Source organism: Oryx dammah, unplaced genomic scaffold, assembly GCF_014754425.2.
Source record: "Oryx dammah isolate SB20612 unplaced genomic scaffold, SCBI_Odam_1.1 HiC_scaffold_4, whole genome shotgun sequence".
In the NCBI taxonomy this organism is placed as follows: Eukaryota; Metazoa; Chordata; class Mammalia; order Artiodactyla; family Bovidae; genus Oryx; species Oryx dammah.
The window spans coordinates 32712101-32724530 of record NW_024070188.1 but is presented as its reverse complement, the minus strand read 5'-3'; the positions used below and the strand labels follow the sequence as shown (position 1 = coordinate 32724530).

Below are 12430 nucleotides of genomic sequence, written 5' to 3'. Positions count from 1 at the left end.
TTACACACTAATATTAACAGCACTTTGATACATCTTATTTCATTTAATGAACTTAAGAAACATTTATGTATCAGATATACACATCCATTTTATTCTTTGTAAATGTGAATTAATATTCTATTGGTATAGATATAACGCAATTAGCAACCCCTTACTGATATTTATTTCCATTTTTCTCTATAATGAACAAGTCTTCAGTGAACATTCTTGTACAAATATGTTATATATGTGTACAAGTATCTCCACAGATGAAGTCTTAGATGTAGAACTGTTGAGTCAAAGACTTGTGTACATTTTAAAAGTCTGATATTGCCAAATTGCCTTCCAAAGAATTTGTTTCACTTTATACTCCAAGAGAACATTTCTAATCAACACACTTTTTTTTTTTTTTTTTTAAAGCAAACTCCAATGCCATCAATGTCCAGGAAAATAGTGAAGCAGGTTGGGATAAGAAAATGGCAACCTGGAGACCATGTTCAGCATTCCAAGAAGTGACTTTTACTCAATTCCAGCCTACTACTAATGCTTTCTAGGGAATCTCTGCCCAATGTTAAATTACCTGATTTCTCAAAAGTCAAAAATATTAACTTCTAAGTGAAATCTCCTGATTTTTTAAAATGTTGAAAACTTATTCAACATTTAGAATTGGCACGACAAACAAAACACATGTGTGAGTGGGAATTATCTGTGAGCCTCCAACACAAAACCGACAAAGCTACCATTCTGCCACCAAAGCCAACAAAGACATCACCACAACTCGCTGGGCTTAGCACAGATTTCATTAGATTGTATTACCTTTTGTTTTTAGATGAATTAGAAGATGGTTTTTATTAACTATGTGGTCACTATCCTCTCAAATAACTTTAATTAGACTTATTTTAAGTTAATCATATTATAGCTATAACGATATCAATAATATTACTCTTGCCCAGATGTTTTCATTAGTCAGTTTCCTACAATATGCTCCGTTGCCTTCTAGTTTCATTTCTGTAAAATGCTGTATTTCTCTGTTTTCTTCCTTATATGAAACTCCCACATGTTGTAAGAGTTATTTTCCTATTAGTGTAATCTTTTACCCAAAGGGGAAGAAAATCTCTAATCACTTTTTTATACTTTATTCAACATATTCATCTACTTACAGAAGAAATTGGGAACAGAATAAATTAGAGACCTGCTGCCTCTAGTTTAAATAGGAATTTTAATCCATATAAAACCTTTTGGTATTAACTAAATTCTTAAAGTTTAGAAACTAAAGATAATGTAAAAGAACAAACCCTAAAATTGCTAGCTCTATCTAAAAATATTCAAACCATGGATATAAAACCATGAGACTTTAAATGTTCTATTATCTCCTCTCCATAAATACCTGCAAAAGGACCAGCCTGACAAAGCTGATGTATGACTATAAACAGAAATAAATGTTTATAAATACTAAAATTATAAGCAACATAATATTAAATAACTTATTTGAAGTTAGAAGGCAATGACCTCTTGTACAATAATTTCAAAACCCAACGTTTTAAAAACTACTAGCTTCATTTATTGTAAATAAAGCATCTGAATCCTAATTTTAGAGCTACTAGTAATTTTAAGAGATTTCCTTGTTTCTAATGTAATCTGTTGAAAGACGTTCTCTTAACATTAAAAAAACCAACAATAATGGAAGAGGACCAAAAACATGTATTAAAGAAGTTTTATAACTTAGCAAAGCAAGGCTTTCTTCAACATATAAGCCTATATACACATATATACATTGTCTATATTGATATAATTGTCTATATTTGTCACAGACAACTATAGTGTCTGCTGTGTTTGCATATATATGAGAAAATATGCATATGAGTCATTTTACCAATAATGATGCCACTGGATAGTCTATTTTTAGTTTCCAGAGGCAAGGCCATCAGTTCAGTTCAGTTCAGTCACTCAGTCGTGTCCGACTCCTTGCAACCCCATGAATTGCAGCATGCCAGGCCTCCCTGTCCATCACCAACTCCTGGAGTTTTACACAAACTCACATCCATCGAGTCGGTGATGCCATCCAACCACCTCATCCTCTGTTATCCCCTTCTCCTCCTGTCCCCAAACATTACAAATTCCTCATTTATATTTTTGAATGTCGGAGTGTGCCTGCTTCCCCACTAAAAGGTATGCTGTAACTATTCAAATGTGTCTTTTCAAAAGAAAACTGATTAGCCCACCCTAAAATTTAAAATTCAATGCTCTATATAAGGTATATATCACTTGAATTCAACATTTTAATCATAAAAAGCAAATTTAAAGAAGAATTACATACTTAAATTGTAATCTGCACACTGCATTATGTTTTCAAATGTGACATTAGAGTTCACAGATAAATCCATAGTAATGAAAAGAAACATGGTAAAATATCATATTTTAATTTTATCTAAATAAAATTAAAACAAAACATAAGAATAACTTTGAGACAATAATCATACAATACAGCAAAAGCTTTAATATATAAATCAGATGTCATTTAATCAGCTGTTTATTAGTCACATCAGTCTAAACTTTACATATTAAAATATTGAAAAGCTAAAAAACATCATTGCAATATAGATTCAATATGGGAAAATACATATATGTGGCTTTATATACAATGTAAATTAACCCATTCTATACAGTAGTTTTCCAAAATATAAACGGCACTTTACAAGCTGGATGTCCTAATATAATTTATTATATAGAAAAATAAAGAGACAACACCTTTTTAACATAACAGTTACATAGGAGATGTGGAATGTAGAATAGGATGCTGCCTGAACGCACTCTTGGATAAGATTAAAGAAATGTGAAAAAGGACAGTTTCTATTATTTTCAATTACCATTTTTGAAATGAAGACTACTGTGATTTTATATTTTCTAATTGTATCACAAACTGAGAAAACATAAAAGGGAAAGTGAGAGAGAAAAAAAGGAAACCTGATCCTTTATGAATTTTAAACATCAGCCCCGCCTATGGGCTGCAACTGGGCTGCTTTTCTGTTGACAGTTTCCTAAATTACTTCTGCCACTCTGAATTGCTCATCAGCAGTCAGATGAATTTTCCAGACTTCATTATGCCATTGTGTAACCATAGCTGCCACAATGTAGTGCCACAAGAAGCCTGTCCTTGAGTATTTCCTTGCTTGGGTATTCAGGTAACTTGAGCATGTTGATGCTTTAAAAGAAAAATATACCACTATTAAATAGGAAAGCTCTGAAATATTTTATTGTTTTGTCTAGAAGTGAAAACACTACTCAAAATTAACATAAAACCATCCTCTCAAATTTGCATTCAAATTGGAAAACCCTGAAGTAGTATTTAAAAAGGGAAAAAAAAACACCAAACCCTGCTGCACTGCAGTTTCCTTTAGTATGCAAATTACCAGACCAAAATAAGTTCCCTCCAGTCTAAAATAAATAAGCAATAGGGCAATTAAGTTTGAAATGATAGTGTAACTCAGTGATACTTACGACAGTGTAACTTTAGTGATATTTGAACTATATGTATTCAATTAGAGTATAGGTGGGGCTTCCCAGGTCGCGCTAGTGGTAAAGAACCCACCTGCCAATGCAGGAGACATAAGAGACAGGGGTTTGGTCCCTGGGTTGGGAAGATCCCCTGGAGGAGAGCAAGCAACTGACTCCAGTATTCTTGCCTGGAGAATCCTATGGACAAAGAATCCTGGAGGGCTACAGTCCATACGGTCGCAAAGAGTCAGACACAACTGAAGCAACTTAGCACTCATGCACACACAGAATGTAAGTAGGTAGTTTCCTCAAACATTTTCCTACGTACAAAGCGGAAGGCAAGAAACTATTACTATATAGTTCTTTACTTATCATTGATTACAAAATGAACAGAGATCACTGCTGAGATTTTCCTCTCAATGAAGCAGTAAGCAGTCAGACCTTTGATCATTTAAAATTAATCAGAAATTCACAGTGCATTTAAATAAACCAATTTAACATACCATGTGCTTGAAGTAGGTAGGAGATTTGGAGTATATGGAACAGCAGCAATTGTGAAGTTTTGCAATCCACTTCCACCCATGATATTAGCAAATCCACCATGTGGGACCCTGGAACTAAGAGTTCATATCTAGTAAGTTGTAACCATGCAAGAAAAATCTTTGAAATAGATATATTTTGAATTATAAAAATGAATAGTATCTAATAGACATTCATTAAATATTTGCTGAATAAATAAATGGTTTACTTGATTAATTCAAGCAACAGAGGCTTTTATGTGGAATCCAAAATGATTTCCCGGTCTGTGAAAAATATCTAGGCTCAAACGTTTTTGTTTTGTATTCTTTTACACAGTGGGAAAACTAGAAAATTCTTTACACTTATCTTTTCAGAGAATTTACATCGGATGCATTTTTTTAAATGTTACCTGACATAATGAGAATGCATTTGAATGCAGAGTGCTAAAGAAAAGCAAGGAGAGATAAGAAAGCCTTCCTCAGTGATCAATGCAAAGAAATAGAGGAAAACAACAGAATGGGAAAGACTAGAGATCTCTTCAGGAAAATTAGAGATACCAACGGAACATTTCATGCAAAGATGGGCTTGATAAAGAACAGGAATGGTATGGACCTAACAGGAGCAGAAGATATTAAGAAGAGGTGGCAAGAATACACAGGAGAACTATACAAAAAAGATCTTCATGACCCAGATAACCACAATGGTGTGATCACTTTCTTGGAGCCAGATGTCATGGAATGCGAAATTAAGTGGGCCTTAAGAAGCATTACTACAGACAAAACTAGTGGAGGTGATGGAATGCCAGTTGAACTATTTCAAATCCTAAAAGATGATGCTGTGAAAGTGCTGCACTCAATATGCCAGCAAATTTGGAAAACCAGCAGTGGTCACAGGACTGGAAAAGCTCAGTTTTATTCCAATCCCAAAGAAAGGCAATGCCAAAGAATGCTCAAACTACCACACAATTACACTCATCTCACACATTAGCAAAGATTACCATGATACTGAATGGCTTGCCTTAGAAATGAACAGAGATCATTCTGTCATTTCGGAGATTGCATCCAAGTACTACATTTTGGACTCTGTTGACTATGATGGCCACTCCATTTCTTCTTAGGGATTCCTGTCCACAGTAGTAGATATAATGGCCACCTGAGTTTAATTCACCCATTCCAGTCCATTTTAGTTTGTTGATTCCCAGAATGTCGACGTTCACTCTTTCCATCTCCTGTTTGACCACTTCCAATTTGCCTTGATTCACAGACCTAACATTCCAGGTTCCTATGCAATATTGCTCTTTACAGCATTGGACCTTGCTTCTATCACCAGTCACATCCACAGCTGGGTGCTGTTTTTGCTTTGGCTCCATCCCTTCAATCTTTCTGGAGTTATTTCTCCACTGATCTCCAGTAGCATATCGGGCACCTACCGACCTGAGGAGTTCATCTTTCAGTGTCCTGTCTTTTTGCCTTTTCATACTGTTCATGGGGTTCTCAAGGCAAGAATACTGAAGCAGTTTGCCATTCCCTTCTCCAGCAGACCACATTCTGTCAGACGTCTTCACCATGACCCGTCCGTCTTGGGTGGCCCCACACGGTATGTCTCACATTGAGTTAGACAAGGCTGTGGTCCATGTGATCAGAGTGGCTAGTTTTCTGTGACTGTGGTTTTAGTGTGTCTGCCCTCTGATGCCCTCTCTTAGCGCCTACCCTCTTACTTGGGTTTCTCTTACCTTGGACGTGAGCTCTCTCTTCATGGCTGAGAGGTCAATAGATTTAAGAATAGATAGCCATTTAAAAATTAGATCTATAAATGAATCCATTTTAAACAATATATTGTTTTTTTAAAAGAGGAACAATGTTTTTAAAAAATAAAAATTTGTAAATGTCAGAAAAACTCTGGAAGAATAACCAAAATAGATTACATTCAGAGACTGAGACGAGAGATGATTTTATAAAATTTTAGTCTAACCTTCCTACATATAAAAAATAATTTTAAACTCTTTTTATTAACATACTGAAATCTCTAGGTATTTCTTGGCAGTAAAAAGCCAAGTAAACAAAAAACTGACAAGATTTTGTTTCATATTTTTAGTCTATAATCTGTGACTAATTCGATTTATTCTTTAAAATTAGGTATTCAGAATGGGAGAAAATAATAGCAAATGAAGCAACTGACAAAGAATTAATCTCAAAAATATACAAGCAACTCCTGCAGCTCAATTCCAGAAAAATAAATGACCAAATCAAAAAATGGGCCAAAGAACTAAACAGACATTTCTCCAAAGAAGACATACAGATGGCTAACAAACACATGAAAAGATGCTCAACATCACTCACTATCAGAGAAATGCAAATCAAAACCATGCCATTTTCACATGGCCATTTCAAGCCAGTCAGAATGGCTGCTATTCAAAAGAGGGTGTGGAGAAAAGGGAACCCTCTTACACTGTTGCTGGAAATGCAAACTAGTTCAGCCACTATGGAGAACAGTGTGGAGATTCCTTAAAAAACTGGAAATAGAACTGCCTTATGACCCAGCAATCCCACTGCTGGGCAGACACACCGAGGAAACCAGAACTGAAAGAGACACGTGCACCCTAATGTTCATCGCAGCACGGAAGCAACCTAGACATCCATCAGCAGACAAACGGATAAGAAAGCTGTGATACATATACACAATGGAGTATTACTCAGCCATTAAAAAGAATACATTTGAATCAGTTCTAATGAGGTGGATGAAACTGGAGCCTATTATACAGAGTGAAGTAAGCCAGAAAGAAAAACACCAATACAGTATACTAACACATAATATACGGAATTTAGAAAGATGTTAACGATAACCCTGTATGCAAGATAGCAAAAGAGACACAGATGTAAAGAACAGTCTTATGGACTCTGTGGGAGAGGGAGAGGGTGGGATGATTTGGGAGAATGGCATTGAAACATGTATAATATCATATGTGAAATGAAACGCCAGTCCAGGTTTCATGCATGATACAGGATGCTCGGGGCTGGTGCATTGGGATGACCCAGAGGGATGGTATGGGAAGGGAAGAGGGAGGGGGGTTCAGGATGGGGAACACATGTACACCCGTGGCAGATTCATGTTGATGTATGGCAAAACCAATAAGATATTGTAAAGTAATTAGCCTCCAGTTAAAATAAATAAATTTAATTAAAAAAAAAAAGAATGTCACACTACAAGTGACCTGAATAAGGTCATCTAACGCCTCTCCTTTCCCCCGAGGAATGAAACTACAAGGGGACAGGGCACCACATCCCTCGGGAATAGCAGCAGTAGCTGTGGCATCTGCAAGCCCATTTCATTGGTCTTTCTGATCCCAAAGGGCCTCTCCCAATAAACATGGTGTTTGTGTTCCCTTCTCCTTGTAAAACAGGACACAAATGCATCAACCCCTCTCCTTAGTCTAGAAAGAAAGGAGCATAGAAAAGGACCCTGAATATCTGAAGCAAATAAAGGATTAACTGGAAGCCCCAGAAGGATAGTCCCTTGGACTGCAAGGAGATCAAACCAGTCAATCCTAAAGGAAATCAATCCTGAATATTCACTGGAGGTACTGATCCTGAGGCTGAAGCTCCAATCCTTTGGCTACGCAATGCGAACAGCAGACTCACTGGAAAAGACCCTGATGCCAGGAAAGACTGAGGGCAGGAGGAGAAAGGGATGACAAAGGACAAGATGGTTGGATGGCATCACTGACTCAATGGACATGGGTTTGAGCAAGTTCTGGGAGATGGTGAAAGACAGGGAAGCTTGGTGTGCTGCAGTCCATGGAATCGCAAAAAGTTGGACACAACTGAGCAACTGAACAACAACCAGATGGATAAATGAAAGCCTTCCTGGCCCACAGTGGAAGGGATAAAAAGGACTGCACAGGACACACTAGGGTCAGTGTTCCTCAGACTCACAGGCTTTGTTTTCTTGGAAAGCCTATCCCAAATAAACCAAGATGGAGCTTTTGTATCTCCAAAGCCACAGTTCACCATAAAACCTAACATTTACAGAGCAAGTAAACAACTGTAATGGGGAAAGCTTCAGCTGAGGCACTCTGGACCACAAGGAACATTTTTTGGCAGGTGAGATGCATGCGTGTGAAGGGAGCTTTGGAGAGGAGTCAGCTGAGGCCAAGCATATGAAGACGTGGGCTGTTATGGTTCATGAAAAGTGAAAGAGAAAACCCAGAGAGGTCACTCACCATGGACAAACTAAAACCCAACCTAGTCTGTGGCTACCTTTAAGACATTTGGCCCGAGAAGCAAAATTCCAACACTTCTGCTCAATAGAATTAGTGATAGCAATAATGGCAATATTATTATTAAGGTTTTATGGCTTTTTATAATTTACAAAGTCACATTATCTCATTTGATCCTAATCTTCATCCTGAGCAATAACCAGTAGAGATTTATAATCCCCTTTGGAAAGTAATCATGAGTAAAGAAGAAGAAGAAACTCAAGACATTTTCCCAAGATTGGAGGGAGAGTCAGTGGCAGGGAAGTTCCTGGCACCAGAACATCATCTTCTCTCTCCAGAGCTCTTCATGCATCAGCTACTTGATTGTATGTCACTCATTTCTCGGTTCATGTGTCCTAAGGGGTGTTCATTTTATCAACTACTATCAGGTCAGGAGACTTGGAAAATAAATAAGTAATGATACTAATGTAAAAAAAAATAATAATAATAAAATAAAATTAGGTATACACTGTAACTCCAACTATTTTTCTAACTATATACTTAAAAAACTAAAAAATACAGCAAAATATTAATAGTGTTACCTGTGAACAGTTTAATTACTTAGTGGGATTTTCATTTTCTCCTATCTATATTCTCCATTTTCCAAAGTTTCTACAATGGTTACAAACTACTTTAAAAATAAAACAGTGGGAACTTCACTGGTGGTCCAATGGCAAAGACTCCGTGCTCTCAATGCAGGGGGCCTGGATTCAATTCCTGGCTGGGGAACTAGATCCCACATGCTACAACTAAAGAACCTGCATGCTGCAACAAAAATCAAACAGCCTGCATGCCACAACTAAAATGCAGTGCAAAAAAATAAAATTAAAAAAAAACAATGGACTTCAAGTTACATATATGTAATATAGATTTACATTCACACTATGCTTTTAAAACAGGTAGTAAAAAATAAATATATCAAATTATTTATAATGGTTGTTGCTGGCAAGTGATGGTTTTTCTTATTTCTTTTAGTTTTCTATGTTCCAATTTTCTTAGAAGAACCATGCAAATTTATAATGAAAAAAGTCAACTACATTTTGATAATAGAAGGATGCAGATGAAATTCTAAGTTATCAAGAATGAAAAATCACACCTTTCTTTTACATCTTTCGGAACTATAAGTTAAGAGAGATTTAAATCATTTAGTTTTCTAACACTGATGATGTTTAATTGTTTCCAAATGTACACTTTTCAATGTATGGTATCACAAATTAGTTTTTAGGCCACAAATCTTAAAAGATTAAAATCTGACAAAAATTGAAGAAAAAATGCTGTGTCTGCGTATTATATGTATTGTGTGTGTGTGTGTGTTGTCCCAGCAACAACTATTGGCTACTATTATTGACTTACAGATTGAAAAGGCTACCAAGTTACAAACTAATATATATGTTGACAGTTCTGACAGGAACATTTTTTATACCTTAAATAAACATATTTTGGGTACTACTATATATTTTAACTTTAATGCCTAAATAAACCTTTGTTTAATGTCTAAAAATATAGAAAAGGAGGTGAGAAACAGACAATTCAGAGTAATAATTCACTTTGAGTTGCTTATCTCTAATCAATTAGAAATGGAATACATTAAATTATTTCTACATTGTCATAAAAACACTTCTTACCTGCCAGTAACAAACTGCAAGAGAAGAACTCTCTCCTCTGGAGTAATATCTTCCACAACCTCCCAGAACCACTAAAAACAACAATAAAAAAACTAAACTCACATTTCAAAGCAATTGTAGGCTTCTTAGTACCAGAGCAATATGCAATATTCATAAAACATATTTTATTCTATGAAACTCATTTACCAAAAAAGATTTCATACAAAGCTTTCATATGGAATTCCCAAGAGAAGAATTTAGGGAAAAACTTTACTTTGTTAATTAATATAGGTTTTCATTCAACAGTGCTGAAAAGCTTACAAGATTAAATGGCAAAACTTAACTTCATTCTAAGCTCTAGAGAGATTTTACCTGAATAACTGGATCTTCTCTTTCATAGCCACTTGTGTATTCTGTATTTTTTATCCAATCACTCACATCAATTTCTGGCATGCCAGAAAGCAGTAGCTCCTTTGGGAAAGAAGAAAAATATTTCATTAATCTTCTTTGGGGGAAAAAAGAGATTACATTTAAATAGCAAATTTGTCTTAATTAGAAACTAATCCCATGTAAAACTGATTTATTTCTGTGACAGTGTCTGCATGTTATCAATAACAAGTACTACATAGTAGAGAACCCTTGATACTGATAATCACAAATACTGTGAGATGTGCAGATGTCGCTAAAGTAATACAATTAAAACATAAGCCTTTATGTTTATATAGAAACACATATGCCACAAGTTTATATGTGCAACAATTTTATGAACATTATTCTCTTTGGTTTATATATATTTTATGAATTTGTTAAATTTTATAATGATACTATACTCTCAATATAGAAATAACAACAGAGATCTAAATAAATCTGAGTTAAGCAAAGAAAAGATCAAGAAACTCTAATCACTAGAAAAAAGAAGTCATAATAAAAAGTTATTTTTAAAAATCAAAACAGATTTAGGCCTTAGAAGAACTCTATTCTAAAATAATTTCAATCCTTTAAAGTCAAATTTCCATAAGGTGAAAAAAACCACAATTTTCCTACTAATGACTTTTGGTATCCATTTTTTCAGGAAGATCATCAAACAAACAAAGTATCAATCAAATAACTAAGAATGAAATTAAGAATGGCAAAAGTATTTTACCATAGTAGTCTTCAAGTGAAAACAGAACACGAAAAAGTTTGTCCACATCTCTGAATCAGACCGTATCTATCTCACAGTTGGATGTGTTTACTCAGTAAAGTAAGGCAATAACTAGCCTACGCTCAAAACGGACAAGCCAGAACAGCAGATCTTGTTATTGCAGACAAAGATACAATGTGGTTCAAAGTCACTTCTCCTACAGCAACTCCTCAAAAATATATAAGGTATATATAGTATAGAGTATGCTCTGAAAAAGATTAATGAAGGTCAATATAAGGGGGTGTCTGAGAAATCTTGGGTGTTTGAGATCTATTAAAGGAGTCTGCAAGGTTCTCCCTTTTCCAACTGAGGCTGAATTTTCTCTATGTATTTCAGTCAAACAACATATCACAACAGATTATAAGCAGAAACAGGTATGAGAACCCAGTTTCTTCTATGAAGCCAGGCATTAAATTTGGAAAGATATAAAACAATAATACTTTCCCACTATTTTTGTTTTATTCTGGAAAATAAATAATTTTATTAATTTAATTTCTTTAGCTTTAATTTTTAAAATCTTATTTATGTTAATATGTAATGAATTGTTATTCTTATATGAGCTGATAAAATATTTTACATTTCTGTTCAAATTTAAAATACAGTAAGTATCAATTACTATAACCAACATAAATTCTTTTCTTGTAAGGGGTCTTAAGACCAAATAATTTAATAATTCCTGTCTAGGTTGTCTTTTAGTCCTCCTTACTAAGTATTTGGCTATGGTCAATACTTTAGCCACCTGATGCGAAGAACTGACCCATTAGAAAAAGACCCTGATGCTGGGAAAGGTTGAAGGTAGGAGGAGAAGGGGACAACAGAGGACAAGATGGTTGGATGGCCTCACCCACTTGATGGACATGAGTTTGAGCAAGCTCCAGGAGTTGGTGATGGAGAAGGAAGCCTGGCGTGTTGCAGTCCATGGGGTCGCAAAGAGTTGGACACAACTGAGCAACTGAACCAACTGACCGTAGTATTATAAAATACTTTAACTGATGAAGGCATTCTGGTAGGGTCCATTTACCACCCCCAAATACATTTTCCATCTTCCTTTGCACATTCTGTGCCCCGGGTGGCTGATCCCTGCAGACTGGCTCTCTTGCCTGTTGACCTCAGATTGGGTTCCATCACTGGGCAACAGGCAGGAGTCTGAAGGTGAGAGTATATTCTGCTCCTTCCCTTCTCCAGTACGTCTTTGCAGTGGCTGTGCCTCCTCAACTATAGCTACTACCTAGTGATTCAGACTCTCACAGGGCTCCTCACAGTAACTCCTCCACGTGTCTTCAATTTTAGGGATGATAAAGGCTTTCTCCTGTTGCTATTCTCTGGATGCCTCAACCATATCTTGTTTATTCTTAACCTACCCATGCCTCTGTAAGTTCCTTCATTAAAGTTTCT

At 35.6% G+C, this 12430-nt stretch overlaps 1 protein-coding gene across 4 annotated transcripts in view; it reads right to left on the bottom strand.

The window, feature by feature from the left end:
• Positions 1-2240: 2240 nt before the first annotated feature.
• Positions 2241-12430, bottom strand: part of HACE1 (HECT domain and ankyrin repeat containing E3 ubiquitin protein ligase 1) — a 101480-nt gene continuing 91290 nt past the window's right edge. For all 4 annotated transcript variants that reach the window (XM_040239114.1, XM_040239116.1, XM_040239115.1 and 1 more), the window contains 4 exons: positions 10225-10323; positions 9874-9944; positions 3978-4091; positions 2241-3181 (listed from right to left, as the gene is read on the bottom strand). In XM_040239114.1, the coding sequence (XP_040095048.1) occupies positions 3079-3181; positions 3978-4091; positions 9874-9944; positions 10225-10323 (387 nt within the window). In that variant the 3' untranslated portion in view covers positions 2241-3078. The remainder of the gene's footprint in view (positions 3182-3977; positions 4092-9873; positions 9945-10224; positions 10324-12430) is intronic.